Source organism: Eublepharis macularius, chromosome 12 (genome assembly GCF_028583425.1).
Source record: "Eublepharis macularius isolate TG4126 chromosome 12, MPM_Emac_v1.0, whole genome shotgun sequence".
Taxonomy (NCBI): domain Eukaryota; kingdom Metazoa; phylum Chordata; class Lepidosauria; order Squamata; family Eublepharidae; genus Eublepharis; species Eublepharis macularius.
This window is the reverse complement of record NC_072801.1, coordinates 31378343-31397326: the sequence shown is the minus strand read 5'-3', so window position 1 is coordinate 31397326 and position 18984 is coordinate 31378343. Positions and strand designations below refer to the sequence as shown.

The window sequence follows — 18984 nt, the reverse complement described above, 5'->3', positions numbered from 1 at the left end:
ACCATGCATCCTTAGCCAGAAAAAGGACCAACAGATGCAAGTACTGGAAGGCCTGCAGGCTGTATAAAGGATGAAGTATCTTGCAGTCCGACCCGCCCCCCCCCACCCCAAGGGAGCCTGCAGCACATACCGTGCAGAATATCCCCAGCCAGCTCTGCCTAGCTAGCACCCATAGTCGTCGCACCCCCTTGGTATGGTAATTCCAAGGAGAACTTCATGCACTCACCTGAGGTGGAAGCAGTGGATATAGTTGTTTAATGGGAGGAGGGCTTCTCCAGCAAGACGTTGGATCTGTCAGTAGGGCTGGTCAGAATGCTGCAGTGGCTATGGTATTGCTTTTCTGAAGTACTTCCTGCCCCCGCCTCAGAGGGCAAGTGACAGATACATTAAATGCCACGAGGAAACTTTTAAGTCCCATGGTGACCTGGGATTTGTGCATTACACTTGAGCACATTTGTATCATGCTAGATCTACCATTATTTGTGTTTTGTCTTCAGCAGACATAATGATCTCAGGTTTATATAACTATGTTTTAAACAATTGCATCTAAGTTGTAGAAGGTTCCTCAGAGCATATACAGAGTTCCACTTTGGAACATTTGGAGACCCCAAGACCAGGGGTTAAGGAATTAAGGACTCCTCCACTTCCTTGGTACTACAAGGAATTCTGCATATGCTCTGAGGAACCTTCTACAACTTAGATGCAATGCTGTAATGTGGGAGAGATGTGCCATGTTTTAAGCAAGTGTAAGTTGTCTGAGGGGCTTCACCACCACCCTGTCACCTGGAGTATGAATCCTGTCAGCTGCCTTCACCATAGTTAGTTGCTTTGGTTAGGGACACTTATTAATATTAGGGTTTGGAACACTTGGTTAAGGAGAAACTTTTAGTAGCCTCATAAGTAATTAAGGTAGGTTGTTGGAGAAGAAGCACAAAATACTATTGCTCGCTTCTTAATGGTTTCAGTTTTGGTTAAGCAATTGGGAATATTACACCTGCAAAAGTCCTCCATTGTCTAGTGATCATGTTGCGTGACAGGCATGGTACATAAAACTAGAAATTGCCCTTCAGAAAACTGAAATGGATACATATTTTGGGGACTAGATAGAAGAGATTACCAAGTTGGCATTATTAATAACTTTTCACAGAGGAGCAATGCTTCTAACCTTCATGACAGAGGAATTAAAAATTACTTATATGGGGTTTTCATGATTTGGTTCTAGCCTGCCTTCATATATTGACATTCTGCTGTATTTCTCTTGTTACTTGTCCGTTGTGAATACTCAAGATAACTAAGGGTTGTGGGTGATTGTAGAAAAATGTGGCTTTTATATATTATGTCAAAGATTTGCTTCTTCTTTGTATGTTATGGAAGTACATTATGTTCTTCATATGAGGTAGTTCAGGAAGAATTGTCTGTTGTGAATAGAATGCTGAGGTGAGATCATGTTTATGCTGAATGTCGCTCAAGCCCTTTCACCTGTGTCCCATTTTAAAATAGAACATTGTTCTGGACATCTCAGCAGTGTTTGATGCTATCAACCACAGTATTTTCTGGGCCAGATCACCAGTTTGGGGATTAGTAGCATTGTGCCCCTGCTTAGGGCAGCCTGCCTGGCATCTACTAGAACCTGTGCTTATTTGTAATGACTCCTACCCTATGGAACAGATTCCCTGAGTAGGTGAGAGGGCCATCTTTAGATGCTTTTAGAATTAATACTATTACCAGGTTTTTTTTCCAGCAGGAATGCAGTGAAACGGAGTTCCAGCACCTCTTGAAAATACTCGGCAATAGTGCGTGAAGAATCCTGTGTGTTTCTTCTTCATTTCCCTCTTGAGAGTTCCGCCACCTCTTTTCCCAGAAAAAAAACTCTGACTATTACTATTGTTGTTGTTTATTTGTAGTCCACCTTTCTCACTGAGATCTGAGAGGGATTACATACTGCAAGTGAATACAATATAATCCATAGCTGGGACATTCATGGAGCAAAAATACAATATGATCAACAGTTAGGGCATTCAGTGAAAACAGATACAATAGGGTATGGTAGTTGCACGTTTGAAAAGTAGCATAAAGCCAAATGCCTAGATGAAAGCTTTCTGAATTAAAGCACAAGTAATTAACATGACATCTTTGGCAAAGTTGAGCTACCCAGTAGGAGCGTATCTACATCAACAGATAGTACCCGGTAGCCTAGTCTATAGTCCTTTCCCCTTGCCATGGTATCTCTTTGAGCTATTTCTTATGACCCAGCCCTATAATCTGAGTAGAAAGGCCTCCTGAATAATTCAGTCTTGCATTGTTTGTGGAAAGCCCGGAGAGTGGGAAGCTTTCCTAACCTCCTCAGGCAGGCCATTACACAATGTGGGGGATACCGCAGAGAAAGCACATGTGTGGGCACTTGTTGATTTAGCCCAACTGCAGGGTGGTGTCTGCAGAAGCCCCTGTTCAGATGAGCGAAACTGTGATGGCACAACATAGACAGAGAGGTGGTTTCCCATATATGAAGGACCTAGGCCATGAAGGACTTTGAATGTAATAGTCATGACCTTGAGCTGAGCCCAGCCCTTTTACTCACTAGGACTTATGATGTAGGCATTTTCTTGTAGAGGAGTGTCAATTGGAGTTTTATTTTACCTTGTGTGTTTTAAAATTTAGAACCGTAAGTTGCCTTAGTCAAAAGGGAAAGGCAGGGTATAAATATTTTAATAGAAATTCTTGCTGGTTAAGATCTTAGGTTACTTAAGAAAAAAAATCCGCTTCAAAGGAAAATTAATTAATGGTTAATTCATCTGCTAAAAACCTGCTGATCTTCCTAAAGTCTCAACGATTAGACGAAAGAGCAGAATTAATTCAGTATCACACATCCTTTGATACATGTAGCAATTTCATATAGTTACAATTGCGATGCCCTTTACCAACCCAGCCTATCAAATGTAGCATAAAACAAGAGATCATGATATCTTGTTTCACACTTATTCTTACTTGAATTGAAAGGTCATATCTTGCCTAAATTCTGAGAAACTTGTCCTTGTTTGTTCGTGCATACTACAGTGATGGAGAAATAGCTTGGTGAGCAATTGTATTTTGGTTCCTGGAAAAGAACTTCAAAATTGTAATTAGTTGTAGATATAATCCCCCCCCCCCCGGAATGTGTATTGTGTTTTCTGGGATCCCCTCATGGTCACTTACGTTTAAACAATTTAAAATGTTACATAAGAATTAAAGTGAACCCTGTATTGTCGAAGGCTTTCACGGCCGGAGAACGATGGTTGTTGTGGGTTTTCCAGGCTGTGACACTGAGAGATCTCTGTCTTTTGGTGCTACACCTCTGAAGATGCCAGCCACAGCTGCTGGCGAAACGTCAGGAACTACAATGCCAAGACCACGGCAATACAGCCCGGAAAACCCACAACAACCAAAGTGAACCCTGTTCAAAATGAAGCAAATAAGCAAGTTCTTCTGATAAACCCAAGCCAGTTGACCAACCAGAACTGCAGAAGAATGAATGGCTGCTGTACTCTACAGTTTGGTGTAGTGGTTAAGAGCACGGAACTCTAATCTGGAGAATCCGGGTTTGATTCCCCACTCCTCCACTTGAAGCCAGCTGGGTGACCTTGGGCTAGTCACAGTTCTCTGGAGCTCTCTCAGCCTCACCCACCTCACAGGGTGTTTTGTTGTGGGGATAATAATGACATACTTTGTAAACCACTCTGAGTGGGCATTAAGTTGTCCTGAAGGGCGGCATATAAATCGAATGTTATTATTTATCCAGCCCAAATTTGTTTCTTCACTTATATCGCATCCTTCTCCCCAATGGGAACTCAAAGTGGCTTATGCTGTTCTCCCCCCCTCCCCGCCCCCGGCAAGCTTCCATAGCGCAGTGAACGCTATGGTAACGCTGTAGGGTTCCTGAGCCAGTTCCTGAATGGTTAAATGGCTGCGGGTAGGGGAATTGAAATTGAATCTTAACAAGACAAATGTACTATTGGTTGGGAAGGCTGAAGTCTTGAAGAATCCGCTTTCCTGACTTGCTGTACCATGATAGTTTTGCTTATCTGAGCCAGGTCTTCTGAAGGTGCTACCTGGTGAAAATGTGAGATCGGCATGTGGAATTCAGTTTAAGGGGATATATCAAAGGTCACATAAAAAGAGAGGTCCTGGGAGGAAAGTGAAATGTGTCTCTCACGTGTGGCTCCTTGTGCCCATTTTCATTTGCGTACATTGTCTGTGGTGGCTCCCATCTCATGGAACTGCTTGCCTGACAGGATCAGAAAGGCAACCACCCTTCATTTTACGAAATGTGCAAAACTGAAATGTTCAGGAAGGCATTCATACAAAGGTATTAGAAATGTAGTAGGGAGCAGCTGAGATTATTTCTTTATATAGGAGAAGATTGTAGTCTATTGCACTTTTTTGTGTGTATCAGCTTCCTCTTATTGCACTGCATTCTTCTTTTGTTGTGCCTAGACACTTTTTTCTTTTTTCTGTTGTGGCTTGCACTGTCTTCCAGTTCTGTAATCCTAGTCCTACTGCATTGTCTTGCTGTCTGATTGAACTGTTTTAAAATTCTGTAATTCCCCTTGAGTCTCATTGTGAAAGTCAGGCTATAAAAATAAGTAACTAAATAATGAAAAATTGCTTTACATATGGATTTACCAGTGATTTGGGATTCTAGCAAAGCCTTTTTTAGGGACTATTAGTATTTTGTCCTCAAGAAGAAGTCGGGAAAAGAAATAGCTAGTGTAGGACATTCGAGTTAGAGACCCAGCATTAAAAAATTTCTCAAAGCCAATGTATCAAAACCTGGCAATTGTAGGAAACAACTGGATTTGATAGGCACATACAAAACATAAATGATCTTTTCCAGAATTTGAAAAAAGCAATAAACCTAATAAAGTCTAATAAAAACCAACATTGTTCTATAAAATGGTTTCAGATCTTATTGTGGATCCACTGACAGAGGTAACAAATGATATTTTAAAATCAGGTAAAGTGTTAGAATATTGGTAAGAGGCAAAATTAATTGTGATTCCCAAAGACAGAAACTTGGAGTGCCTGCACTGACTTTAATACTTGAAAGAACATAACTCTGCTTAGGAACAAACCATTAGGTACATCTTATAGGATCCCGACTAAATTGGCCGTGTCCGCTGATCCCCTCTTTCCACTGCTAACCCTTCTCATGTTGTTCCTCGAGGTCCCTCATCCCTAGGGTTACCAGCCTCCAGGTAGTGGCTGGAGATCTCCCGGAATTACAACTGGTTTCCAGGCCACAGAAATCAGTTCACCTGGAGAAAATGGCTACTTTTGGGGTGGACTCTATGGAATTATGCCATGCCAAGGTCCTTTCCCTCCCAACATGGCCCTTAATATCTTTACTGCATGGACGCCATTGCTTCAGCTGATGTGGCTTTTGGTAGCAGGTGAATTCTCTGAACTTATCTCTCAGGTGGGTGATATTCTCCCCCTGAATGAATGTACTGCTTAGTAACATCCCAATAGTTAGGGAATATTCTCCTCAAGTGAAAATGGAATGTGGCACTTAATTGCAAGGTTAATTTTACTTTAGAATAGAGGAGGACATTCTGGAGCCCACCTGTGCTTGCGGAGAGGTTGTACCAGATACCTGGTTGAACGTTTTACCTACCTTCTATAGACTCACATGCCTGTGTTCTTAGGTTCTTTGTCTGAATACATGAAGCTTATACCATATCAGACCATTGGTTCATCGAGGTCACTAGGTCTCACAGTTTGTTTCAACCCATTATTTCTTCAGTTTTTCTTTTTGAGGTAATATAGGTAGGTAGGTTTATTGTTTGTGGCCAAAGGCCATTACAATCCATACACATAGAACACATAAAACACTCTAACATATAAACATAGGTACAAATATTAAAAGATTAAAATGATCTAGGCAGAAAATACCAGTCAGTTAAAACCATTGCTACCTCTGGAAACAGCTCTAGCCCAGATTTTTTTGGCTCCTAAGGCGAACAGAGAGACTCTATAAGAAACAAATGCAGCAGTGTCAGACAAGAGAAAAAGCAACTTCTCAGAGTCTGAAGCGGCGTTTAAACCAATTAAAAACTCTTCAGACCATTGGTTCATCAAGGTCATTAGGTCTCACAGTTTGTTTCAACCCATTATTTATTCAGTTTTTCTGTTGAATCAAAGAGATGTCATCTCTTGCCCCAAAGAGGCATGCAGTAAGGTTGATTTGGTTCATTTTGGATGTCTGCAGCCTGAAGAGAGGTAAGTATTCCCTCATCAACTGGAGATAGAAAGACCAACCTACTTCCTGCCTTTGGTGATTGTGGGTAGAAGAGTACTCAGTTGTTCTGGAATGTTCTTCTGTATTCTCAAGTAAAATGAGCCTTCATGGAATGTGGTACGTCCATTAGTTATCTTGACATGTAGTTTTGGGCTGCTGAGCACCTTTGGAGAAAATCTAAAGTCTGTTTGACTTTTTTTCTGTATAAACATTAACTTTTCCTGAGATGTGTATCTGATAAAACAAAATTACTGCCACACATTGATCAAAACCCTTTCTAAAAATCCTCCAAGTCATTACTCTGTTTTTTGATATTCCACTGAGACATTCCCTAGGATCTATCTTTTTATGTGACCTGTGATACATCCCTTTAAGGCTAATTCCACATGTAATGAAGCTAATATGTGTAACTGCGTCTGCCATACATACACACCCTCCAGTCTTATATTTTTACTCCCTGTTGTTTCTTATGTTGTTCTTTATAGGTTGTAAGCAGTCACCAATTATTTTTTGCATGTGTAACTTTGTAAGGTGCCATGTTCTTCGATGGCACTTCGTAAACAAAACACTGGTAGAGGATGATGATGATAATAAATGGATACACTTTATTTTTATATTTGTACAGCTTCTGGGTTGTGCTGATTTCCAGAATAGACATGTTCCGGAACAGTCTTAAGATGCTTCTGACAGGTGGGAAATCAAATCGCAAAAACAGATCCAGTGGTAAGTTAATGAAAGATTATCTTCATGTAATTACAGTCACTTCAGTTCAGCAAATGAAATTTGCTTATGGAAGCTTGGTGGCCAGAGTGGGGTGTGGAACACATCATGCCTAGAAGTCTGGTAAAAATTTTGTTGTATTCTATTGTGATCTCTGTGCAGTCCCCAGCTTTTGTGCTAAGCACGTACAGCAGTATGGGTTGGATTCAAAGACTTCCTTAGATTATGTATCTTCCTGGTTGCAGAAAAAGCCAGCTGTTTAAGAGTGCTGATCATGACATTCACTAGGATATTTCCCATCAAACTCTCCATCTTGCAGTGCAGAATGCAGATTGGCTGGCATTCATTGCAAAAAAACCCACCAAAAACCCAACAACCAAAAAACATTTCTTTACTCTTTTCCACAACTTCAATTTTTTTTTAAAGGGAGTCACTTCTAACAAAAAAAGTGGCAATGAATAGATTTTTTAATGACTAAATATGCCAAACAAAATAATAAAATGAGAGGTACCAAGTTATGGGGGAGAAAGTATGTGCTGATTCAGAGCCAGGTATGGCTTTTAGTAGAGAAGGGAGGTTGTGGAAAAGCAAAGTTCCTCCCACTACATTAATACACCCAAATTTGCTCCAAGGGAAAGGGATGTTGGTTTTCAGCCCAAGTCACTCATTGTGAATCACTTTGGAGTAATATGCATAAATCGGCTTTAAATTAACTAATGATGCTACACTTCAGTTACATAAAGTTTCTACCCCAATATATCATGCTGCTTTTTGATTTCAGAAAAAAATGTGGTAATTTTAGAATGGAATGCACAAAAGATGCCTTTTTCACAGACTGCTTTTAGGGAGAATTTCTGTTGAAATGCTGGTAAAATTTGCCAGCTTCATTTTACAAAATGAATGCATCATCTAATTTATATGAGATCTCTGCTGGTATGCAGAGTTTCCATAAAAATTGTAATTGAGATGTTTTTTCCTGCTCAATGTAAATAAAGGGGGTTAAATCAAACATTTTGGTAAAGTTGCTGGACTTGATATTGACTCTTAAGCGGTGAATCTGTGAGATATGTTGGTTTGTGGATCATAATCATAGTGTATGTTTACTGAACTATAAATTGCATATTTTGGAATCTGTCATCTAGATTTCAATGGGTTCAATGCTGTTTTGCTTAGTCTTGCCCGGTTCTCCTCCTTACATCCCCATTGCTCTTTGCTTTTGTCTTTGTAGATTCCATGATCCCCATCATAGCCTTTTTAGGTGCTCTTTCCTTTATTACCAGTGGAAAAACTGGTTGCAGCCAACGCAATTAATGTGTATCCAGAGTAAGCTTCAGAATATAAGTTCACATTTATGTTAGTGAATCATAAGCAGTTACATGCTTTTAAGTCAGTTGTGAATGGGCTTAGAATGGTGTAACTTCATTTAGGATTACACTATTAGTAAACTAAGCTCAGCATTTTTTTGGTGTTGCTTCCTCATTTAACAGAAGCAGTGTCCCCGGGGTCTGAGGTTCAGGTCCCGGACTTGCCAGGGGAAGAGGACGGGGACTGCTGGGAGACAGCGGCATGGCTGCCCCAGCGGACACCCAGATCCAGAACCCACCAGCACCAGAGGGAGGGAAAGAAGCTCCCAAGCCTCAGAGGGTCAGATGGGGCAGGTGGAAGCCAGCTATCCCCACCCTCTGGTGGGAGGCTATGAGCCCAGGCAGGGAGAGCGAGGACAGCCAGTAAGGGACTCGACCAGAGGGACAGGGCACAAGAAGCAGAGCCAGCCAGCAACCTTACCAGCAGGGAAGGAAAGGCAGCCAGAGCAAGCAAGGGCCACACCCAAACCTGCAGGCAGGCTAGAAGAGGCTAGAAGCAAAGCAGCCACAGGTGGGGCTGCCTGAGGCCGTCAACTGAGAAAGCCCAGCAGCCAGCAAAGGAGGCGCAGGTGCAGCTGCCCAGAGCAGCCAGCAAAGCAACCACAGGTGTGGCTGCCTAGGGCAGCCAGGGCCATGGCTAGAGGGCTGGGGGCGTGGTTGGCAGGTGGATCCGGGAATGGGTAAAAGTACATAAGGGAAGTTCTCCCACAAGGTGGAGTGGTGAGTTAGGAGCAGGAAGTGGGTTGTGTAGGAGTGAGGAGATGAGTAGAGTGAGAGAAAGAAGGAGGAAGAACGGGAGGGAGGAACAAGAGAAGGAAGAACCAGCAAGGAGGCGGCGAAGAGGGTGGAAGCTGTGGAAGGCTGGAAGTAGGAGGATGCCGCAGGGACCCTGACAGGTTGAGCAGGCCCACGAGTGGTAGAGAGGGAGCAAGGGTGATGTATACCTCCCCTCCTTCCACAGAGCAGGGACCTGTGCAGTCCCTGTCCATGGCCAAGGGCCGCAGTTCAGGCACACTAGTGCCATGTGCAGCTATTCCCCTGGCAAAGCCTGACAAACAGATTATTAAACTTACATTCTTTACATTTGTTCTTATGTCTAAAACTTAATTCCATAGAAATTGGTGAGTGATCTGCATATATCCAGTCCTGACCTGGATAGCTTTGATCTTATCAAAGCTCAGAAGTTAAGCAGGATTGGCCCTGATTAGTACTTGAATGGGAGACAACCAAGGAAGTCTAGGCTAAGCAGAGGCAGGCAATGGCAGGCTACCTATGCTCATCTCTTGCCTTTCTATGAAGGGTTGCCATAAAGTTGGCTGTGACTTGACAGCACTTTACACACACTCAGACAAACACACACAAACACACTTCTGATCTAATAAACAGTCATCAATTTGAGCCTAAGAATGTTGTATCTTTGGCAGAAAGTATAGCCTCTTTATGTTGTTCTTCAGGAAAGATTTTCACTAGGCCTCTTGTCTGTCACTAGCTGGGCTTGGATTCTTCTTTTCCCATAGCAAACTGGCAGTAGAAGATTGTGGTATTGCACTAGCTCGTGTATTTGTCACAATTTGTACTTGGGCATTTGATCAGGACCTTCAGCCAGTCAATACTGTCAGCCTAACTTACTTCACAGGATGGTTGTGAGGACAGAATGGAGTTTAGGAGACCTTAACTCACTGTTGTGTGGTGGAGGTCCCTCTAGGATTTCTCAGAATTCACAGGTCAGCTCACACTCAGAGTGGCTATTGAGCATACCATCCCATTAATAGCTGCTGGCAGCATGAGAAGTCCTCTTGCCTGCTGCATTCAGCCTTTCCTTTCTTACTTTGGAATGACCAGCAACCTGTCAGAAAGAGAATGGGCATGGATCCTTGCCTAATTTATGCCAAATTTAATGGAAACTGTGGCTAATTAACTTGTAACCTCTATGCACTCCGCTTGTTTTATAAATCCTGTTCTTTGTCCTCTCTGCTTTCCCATCATTTCTTAAAAATGGTTATACTTGTTAAAGCTATCTTTAGCTGGTTTGTTTTTTATCACATTTATAGTTCGCCTTTGTCACTTGAGACTCGAGGTGCTTTATAAAAATACAATAATGCAATTAGACAGCATAAGGCAGCCAATAAACAAAGCAATAGGGCTAGGGTTATGAAATAGAAAAAAATGCAACAAAAAGCCAGCAGTGCATCTGCTTGTTGGTGTAGTATTTGAAGCAGAATTCAAATAAATATTTTATGATATTTAGACAGCAGAAGTCTTCAGATTTGTATCCATCTTGTTTCATGTTGAAAAACTTAAAAAACCTGTTTTGTCCTAATCGCTTTCTTAGTTATTTTTTCTTCTATCGCATGTTGTCATATTTTCTTTCTCTGTTCACAGCTGTCAAAGTTTATTCTTCTGTGTATGTTCAGAAATGCTCTTTAATTTTCATATTATATCTGCTTTTTTAAAAAAAATCTCCAAACATCAAGTTACCTCATCAAATAATAACCTGATTTACGCAACTGTGGTAGGGAACAGGTTCTGTTACATGGTTTTTAGAAGGGGCATATCCTGTTTTGTGCTTTGGGTTGGTCAGTGTACCCAGACTTTTTGAGCCTGCAGGCACCTTTAGAGTTTTGAGAGAGGGTGGTGAGTTTAAAATGGCTGCCACAGAAGGCAGAGCCAACAGAATACCTCCCTCCCCACATCTCTTGGGAAGAAGAAAATCCTGAAGGGGAATGAAACAGCACACTGTCTAAGCAATGCTTAGGTGCTTACTAGTCTTCCTGACCTTTCAGTGGAAAACCCTTTCATTTGAAACAAGGTAGCCGCCACTAACAAGCCCTGCCATACAGTTGCTCTTCTGCCTTTTTAGAAAGCTGGCAGATGCTGCGAAAAACACAGGTGGGTACCATGGTGCCAATAGGCATCATGTTGGGAAGCTCTGGTGCAGATGATAAAAGAATTTTGTATATTTTGATTTTTTCTGCATAATATGGTATTGAGATGTGGTAAGCCAAATTTGGAAAATCTGTATTGGGGTTACTAGGGAACCATTGAGGGGACTGAAGAGAGGAGATTTTCTCCTGAACAGCAACATTTTAGGCAATATGGTTTCCTGCCCTGCTGGATCAGATTAGGTATCCAGCCTAGAGCAGCCAACTATGAGTTTATCTGCAGAGAACAGCCATCTTGTTGACTTTGTCTGGTATACAGACAGTGTAGGTTCGTGGGGTGGGGGGGAGGTATACACAGCTGACTGTGGCCAGTCCAAACAAAAGGAAAGGTCGGCTCCTTGCCCCCCTCCCTGCTGAATAAATATCTGAGGGCCAAGCTACACATGACGAATGACACTTGAACGGCAAGTGGATTGAGTGGAGGGCAAGTGAACAGGGAGAAATACACTTGCCATTCAAGTGTCATTCGTCATGTGTAGCTTGGCCCTGAGTCTGCATAATCACACATAAGTCAATGGAGCAGGTTATTTGTAGAGTATGAAACATATTTGCAAAGTTTCAAAGACCTGTAGGGGCATAACTATCGTGAACTGATTTTTGGCACAAATGATCAAATTATGTAATGTTTATGTGGTGTTGGTGATGAACCAGTAGAGGGAGTACAAGTATACGGAACAATGTATAATGAAGGTTGTGTAAATTGCTGATTTGCAGGTATATTTTGTGGCTGTTTTAAATGGCTCATTTTCTTCTACACATGTATTGATTACACATGTTGCTTTGCTTCAAAAATACAAATTTTAATATTTGCCATCAGGATGCTTCCAACTTATGGTGACACTATGAACTAATGACCTCCAAAACGTCCTCTCACTGACAGCCTTGTTCAAGTCTTGAAAACTGAGGGCTGTGGATTCCTTTACTGAGTCAGTCCATTTCATGTTAGGTCTTCCTCTTTTATCTACTGTCTTTAACTTTCTTATGACTATTGGTCATTTTTAGTGAGTCTCGTCTTCTCATGATGTGACCAATGTAAGATAGCCTTAGTTTTGTCATTTTAGCTTCTAGGGACAATTTGAGTTGCCAGCCCCCCCCCCCCTTACCTCAAAAGTGCAGAGGGGCGCACTTATAGCTTTGGGGGCCTCATCCATGCTCCTAATGCCCGGATAATGTCACTTCTGCTTGAAAAACGGAAGCAACAGGGTCTCAGTGGGGGGAAAATCAGCCTCAAACGTACCATTTTCGCCATGCTTGGGGTGGATTTGGCACTGCTGAGACCCTGTCACTTCTAGTTCTTCTCTGTTTTCAGCCAGTAATGTGGTGTCGTCTGTGTTGTTGTTCCTTCCACCAGTTTTCACTTCACTGTCATCTACGTCAAATCCAACTTCCCTTACATTCTGCATATAGGTTGAACAGACAAGGTGTTAATATACATCCTTGTCTGACACCTGGTTTGCCAGTTGGAAACCATTCTGTTTCCCCATATTTTGTCTTAACAGTAGCCTCTTATCGAGACTACAGGTTGCACATCAAAACAGTCAGATGTTGTGGCGCACCCATTTCCTTTAAAACCATTCATAGCTTTGTATAATCCACTCAGTTGAAAGCTTCGCTGTAGTCTATAAAACTGAGTTTCTTCTGAAATTCTCTGTTATGCTTCAGTAACCCTGGTAAATTTGCAATATGATCTCTAGTGCCTCTTCCTTTTCTAAATCCAGTTGAATCAAGCCGCACATCTGGCATTTCTTATTCCATATATGGTAAGAGTCTGTGTTGTAAAATTTTGAACATCATTTTGCTTGCATGGGGAGTTAATGTGATGACCTGCTAGTTGATGCAGTCTTTGACATCATTTTTTAAAAAATGTAGATTGAAGGCTCATATAAAACAGACTTGTTTCCAGACTGTGTGCCATTGTTTTCTCCATTTTATTCCCACAACAATACCTCTGTGAGGTGTGTGTGTGTGGGGTGGGGGGAGTGATGATCCCAAGGTAACCCAGTGAGCTTCCATAGCAGACAGGATTCAGACTTGGGTCTCCCAGTTCTTTAATCTGGCATTACAGCCTCAACACCATGCTGTATCTCAATATATCAAACATTTCTTATTAAAGTAATAACTCAGGTTTGTTTGCAAGTCATATAGCTAATATGGTTTTGCTCAGTTTTGAATAGGAAAGGAAGGCAAGTTGCTGCAAAGCTGTTAGGGTCTGTTTGGCCTCTTGCTATCTTAAGTAGCCAAGTGTGTAATCCTGCTTACACTTACCTAGGAGTAAGTCCCAGAGAATACATGTATAGGATTGTACTGCTTGTAAGTTTTTCCAAATGCAATTGAACCAGGATTTCTTACTGATTTGCCTATGACTTTTCTGTTGAACAGCAGTAGACTTAATTGCAGAGTAAATGTACTTTATGTGGTGGTTAAGATCTAGAATAAAAGGGCTGTTCAAGACTCAGGGTTGCAAAAAAAAGTCCCACAATTGTGTTAATCTTGGTAAAAACCATTTCTGAAAGCCGTTTCACTTTAGGACAAGTTATTTTTTATTTTCTTTATTTATAGCCTACCTGTCTCACTGAGAATCAAGGTGGGTTACAGAATGACTGTCATTTAGTCATACAGCACAAGATGTCCAATGAACAGTGTCATAGTACAAGATTAAAACACGATGTGAACAAACAAGCCTCCCTCTCCCTCACCTTCCCCTAAGGCTCATTATCAGTTTTAGGGGATGATAATCTTCCCCTCTCCTCCTTCTCTTTGTATTCTTGCAGGCTGGGGAAAAGACTCTTTTGGCAGGAATGGCGGCAGAGGTGGGCCTAGATGCCTCAAGAGCAGCAGAGGGAGCTCTGTGCGATTTAGGCAAGGTGTATTACAGTGTCGTAAGTGGAATTACAAAGCTAGAGGGCAAAGCAGTAAAAGCAAGGTTACAGTCCTGTTCTCCGGTGGACCAGGGAGTGGGGGCAGTCCTTCACTGTTTGGGAATAGCTCTTTTTCTCTGAGGCAGGTCCAGTTGTTTCGATCGATCTCAGAGGGGAGGGGCTTGTCGGCTCAGCATTTTTTTCCGGCTCTGCAGCCGAGTAGGACGTCAGTAGACTCTGCTCCTTAATCCGGGGCAAGCAGACGGATGAAGATAGGTGGCTGTGAGGCACAGACCTCTTGAAGCTCGCAGGGAAAAGGAAGGAATTTTCCTCCCCCACCCAGCCTCGCCTAGGTCCTGGTCTCCGTGAGAACTCCCGCAGTGGAAGTTCTGGGCAGGAGAACTCCTCACCCCAAACAAATGAGCAGTATAGGGGTTGTGGTTGAATCCTCTGGAGTGGGCAAGAGTGATGCTGAGGCTCAGACAACTTCCAGGAGCTCAACCCCTGTGGCTGCAACTGGGGAAGGCAGTAGCACTTTGATCACTGAACTCCAGTAAGCAGCCCTGTAAATGGTGCCAAAACTGGAGCGGGAACTCCCTGTGAGTAGAGGTATGTCCCAAAGCCAAGCTTGCAGCCTCCCTCTCCCTCACCTCCTCCTGAGGCTCATTATCAGTCATAGGGGATGATTATCTTCCCCTCTCCTCCTTCTCTTTGCATTCTTGCAGGAAAAGCCTCTTTTGGTGGGAGTGGCAGCAAAGATGGGCCTAGATGCCTCAAGAGCAGCAGAGAGAGCTCTGTTCACCTGCTTCCACCCAGTCACTGCAGTTCCCTGATGAGGAGGGTCAGATGGCTAACGACCTAGAGCTTAGTGGCCAAGATGCCAAGTCAAACCTCCTCTCTTGTCTTAGAGCAGAAATAAAGAAGGAATTTAAGGAGGCTATTAGTGAAATTAAGGAACAGGGCCCAATAACCAAACAGGGTGACCGACTACACACTCTAAGAATAAAAGGCCTGAGAAATCCCTTCCTCCTACTAAACCTAAAAGAAGGAGGGTGGAGGAAAATTGGAACCAAGGAGATTTTAGCCCCTTGGAGGATCCTCAAGATGACTCTGAGATCTCAGATACTTCTTCTGATAATGAAGGAGAGTTATCAGATGAGGAGGAGGAAACAACAGGCCAGGCTAGACAACTTCCAACTTGGCCAGGCCAGGCCAGCCTGAGTGGAAGCCCGGGGGAACTTGGAGGCTGCCCAAAAGGCCCAGAAGGCCTACTACGACAAAGGGGCCCGGCTCCGCACCTTCAAAAAGGGAGACTGTGTCCTGGTGAGTCGACGTGTAATGGGCCCAGGACCCGGGGATCCCTGGCAAGGCCCATTTCAGATCACCTGCGTGCTGGGGCCTCTGTCCTATGTGGTCCAGTGCGGCCTGCTGCGGCGCCACTATAAGCAACTCCATGTTAACAACCTGAAAGAGTGGGTGGAAAACCCAGCGGGCCCAAACCCCTGCGGCCCAGCTGAAGAGCCCCTCGGACTCCCCAAGGGGGACCTTCCCTGGACCCCGGATGAGCAACCCCCAGAGCTCCCCATCCTTGACCCCGGCCTGACGAGGGCCCAACAGGCTTAAGCCTGGGAGATGATAGGAGGCCACCCAGGGTCTTTTCGCAGCAGCTGGGACGCACGACGGTGATAACCCACACAATCGACACACCTCCGGGGAAGGTGGCATGGGCCCTCTGGAGGCCCCTCCCGCAGAAGCGTTGGGAGGTTGTGGCCAGGGAGGTGGAAGATATGCTGTGGCTCGGCATTATAGAACCCTCCCGGAGCGCATGGCGGAGCCCCATCATGTTAGTTCCCAAGCCGGATGGCTTCGTCCGGTTCTGAGTCGACTATCGCCAGGTGAACGCAATAGCCAAGTTCGACGCCTACCCGATGCCCTGGGCTGACCTTCTGATAGATCAACTCGGCACGGCCCAGTACATATCAGTGCTAGACCTCACAAAAGGGTACTGGCAGGTCCCCATGGCCCCAGCAGATAAAGAAAAGATGGCTTTCGCCACCCCGCAAGGCCTGTACCAGTTTAAGGTGATGCCCTTCAGCCTGCACGGGGCGGCAGCCACTTTCCAGATGCTGGTGGATCGGGTCCTGACTCATTGCCAGGGATTTGCGTGGGCCTATATCGATGACATTGTCATCTTCAGCGCTGACTGGCCCACCCACCTGAGGCACCTTTCAGAGGTGTTGCACGCCCTGGCGGAGGCGGGGCTGTGTGCCAACCCCCGCAAAAGCCACATCGGGTTTAGGGAGCTCACGTATCTGGGATACCAGGTGGGCCAGAGATGCCTATGACCTGTGGTGGACAAAGTGAATACTTTGGAACAGAGCCCACAACCCCGCACGAAGCGACAGATGCAATGGTTTTTAGGCCTGGTTGGCTACTATAGCAAATCCATCCCCCATTTTGCCAGCCAGGCCAGTCCCCTGTCAGACTGCTTGAAGAAGGACCAGCCGGCTCTTATACGCTGGACCCCGGAGCGGTGGCACGCCTTCGAGACCCTCCGGTAAGCACTGTCCCAATCTCCTGTGCTTCACAATCCAGACTTCACCAGGCCCTTCATTGTGCACACAGACGCGTCTGCAGTAGGCCTCGGGACGGTGTTGTCCCAGGTATCCAAGGGCCAGGAGCACCCTGTTATCTTCATCAGCCGCAAGCTGCAACCCGCAGAGACCCGCTACGCCACAGTCGAGAAGGAGGCATTGGCAGTCAAATGGGCCGTTGGGGCCCTGCAATTCTACTTGGCGCACAACCCCTTCACACTCATCACCGACCACGCCCCCCTCCTCTGGATGGCTCGGATGAAAGAGCACAACTCCCGCATCTTACGGTGGTACCTCTCTTCTCCTTTTCAGCTTCACCCTGCAGCACTGGCCCGGCTGCCAGCATGTGAGCGCGGACTACATGTCCTGGATCTACGATGAACCCCCGAACAGCCCCCTGCTGAACCCCAAGGAGGGTGTGTGTCTGGCCTGACAGGACTTGACTGCGGGGCGACCGGGGCCACCCTCCATTCAGGAGCAACCGCCCTGCCCAGCTTCCACGCCTGCCGGCTCGCTTACCTGGTTGGGGGGGCTGGCGGAGACCCTTGCGGCTGCCCAGCAGCCCGGCCCTGCGGCTGCCGAGCAGGGCAACATCAGCTCAGGAGGGACCACCCCCCGAGGGCCAGCTGGAGAGCGGGCCACCACCGATGCCGCCCATGCTGCAGCCGAGCCCGGGGCTGGCAGGGGAGGCTCCCTCACAGGCACCCAAGGCCCAGCGGGCAGGGGAGGGACTCACAAAGTGGTGGAGAATGCGGGTACTGGCGCCGCGGTGAGCCGGCCCCTCCCCCACCTCCTGACACCCATGGGCTGGACCAGCTCCAGGCCACTACTGCGACCCGCCACGCTCCAGGCTGAACCCGTCCTCCACGCTGGGGGAACCACCCTCGACCCACCCAAGATGGATCTAACCCAGCGGGGGAAATGGCCTAGCCTGGCCTGGCCTCCAGGTCTGGCCTGCATAAGGAACGTGTGAGAGGCTGTGACAATGGCATGACACATTTAGCTCTTTAGTTCTCTGTAGGGGAAAGATGTTCAAAAATATTTTGGTAACTGTTTTATTTGGACCTGAGGAAACATGGCGAATGCAGTTAGTAACAAGATTATTACCAAATTCCAGAGGAACAGATTGAGTGTGTTGCAGTCAAAATAACAGTACCTTGTGGCATTGTAAAGATGAATAAATGTCTTGTGGCATTTGTTGTGAGGCAAAGCTCCCTTTGTCAAATGCATGAGGTAGAAACAGATTATGGGAGGAAGGGGGAATTGTTAGGAAAGGAGAAGGCTTGGCATTTGAAAACTTAAGGCTGTATGTCCCTGTCACCAGGAGGGGGCAGGACTTGAGGTCCAATCCCAAGGCATTTTATAGTAGTCTTAGCAAGCCTTGGATGATGATGATTTTCATTTATAGTCTGCCTTTCTTCACTGGGACTCAAGGGGGACTGCATGTATGATAAACTTTTTAGTCAATCAGTAACGAGATTATGAGATATAATATTTGAATCTAACAACAGATTTCTAGTAAAACAAAAATGCAGTAGGGTTGGGATTATAGCACAGGGGAAAAATGCAAACAAGGCACGCAGATAACTTTTTAATTGATGAAACGGTATAGGAAAGTTCTTATCCCTTAAAGAAGTCACCTTCCGAGCTGAATCTTTGCTCCTTCTACAAGAATGCCCTCTTGTACAATTCTGTTTTGCGCCTTTTGTGAAATGGTAGAAACATGAGGCCTTCCTAATAGTCTTAGGCAGATCATTCGGCAATGTTGGAATCAGCACAGAGAATAATCATGAACTGGGCAGTTGCTAATTTTACCTGTTTGCAGAGTGGCACCTTCAGCAGCCTTTGCTCAGATGAACGGAGCTGTTGCAGCAGAACATAGCAGGACCATCTACAGTGGTCCTGCAGGTATATGTGATTCCATGCCTTTAAGGTCTTTGTAGGTGATGGCTAGCTCCATGAATTGGACCTGGTAACTCATCAGTAACCAATGGAGTATCCATAGAGCGTGTGTAGAAATGCAGATTCTGCTTGACGCCTGATAGTAGTCAGGATGTGTTATTTTGTCTTTAAAGACAACCCATGTATAGTGCATTACATGGCCAAGTCAGCTGAGATAGGGGGCTATCGTCTGGGCTAAATGGAGTTCATAGAATGTCTTCTTTGCAGCTTGCTTTTCCAGTAATAAAGCTGGATCAAATATCACCTCTCAGCTCTTAACTGAGTCAGTGA

General features: G+C 44.9%; 1 protein-coding gene across 1 annotated transcript in view; it reads left to right on the top strand.

Annotated features, from left to right (window-relative positions):
- Positions 1 to 18984, top strand: part of TANC2 (tetratricopeptide repeat, ankyrin repeat and coiled-coil containing 2) — a 246001-nt gene that overhangs the window by 25811 nt on the left and 201206 nt on the right. Inside the window, exon 2 of the mRNA XM_054995523.1 lies at positions 6900 to 6997. Coding sequence (XP_054851498.1) covers positions 6931 to 6997 — 67 coding nt within the window. The 5' untranslated portion in view covers positions 6900 to 6930. The remainder of the gene's footprint in view (positions 1 to 6899; positions 6998 to 18984) is intronic.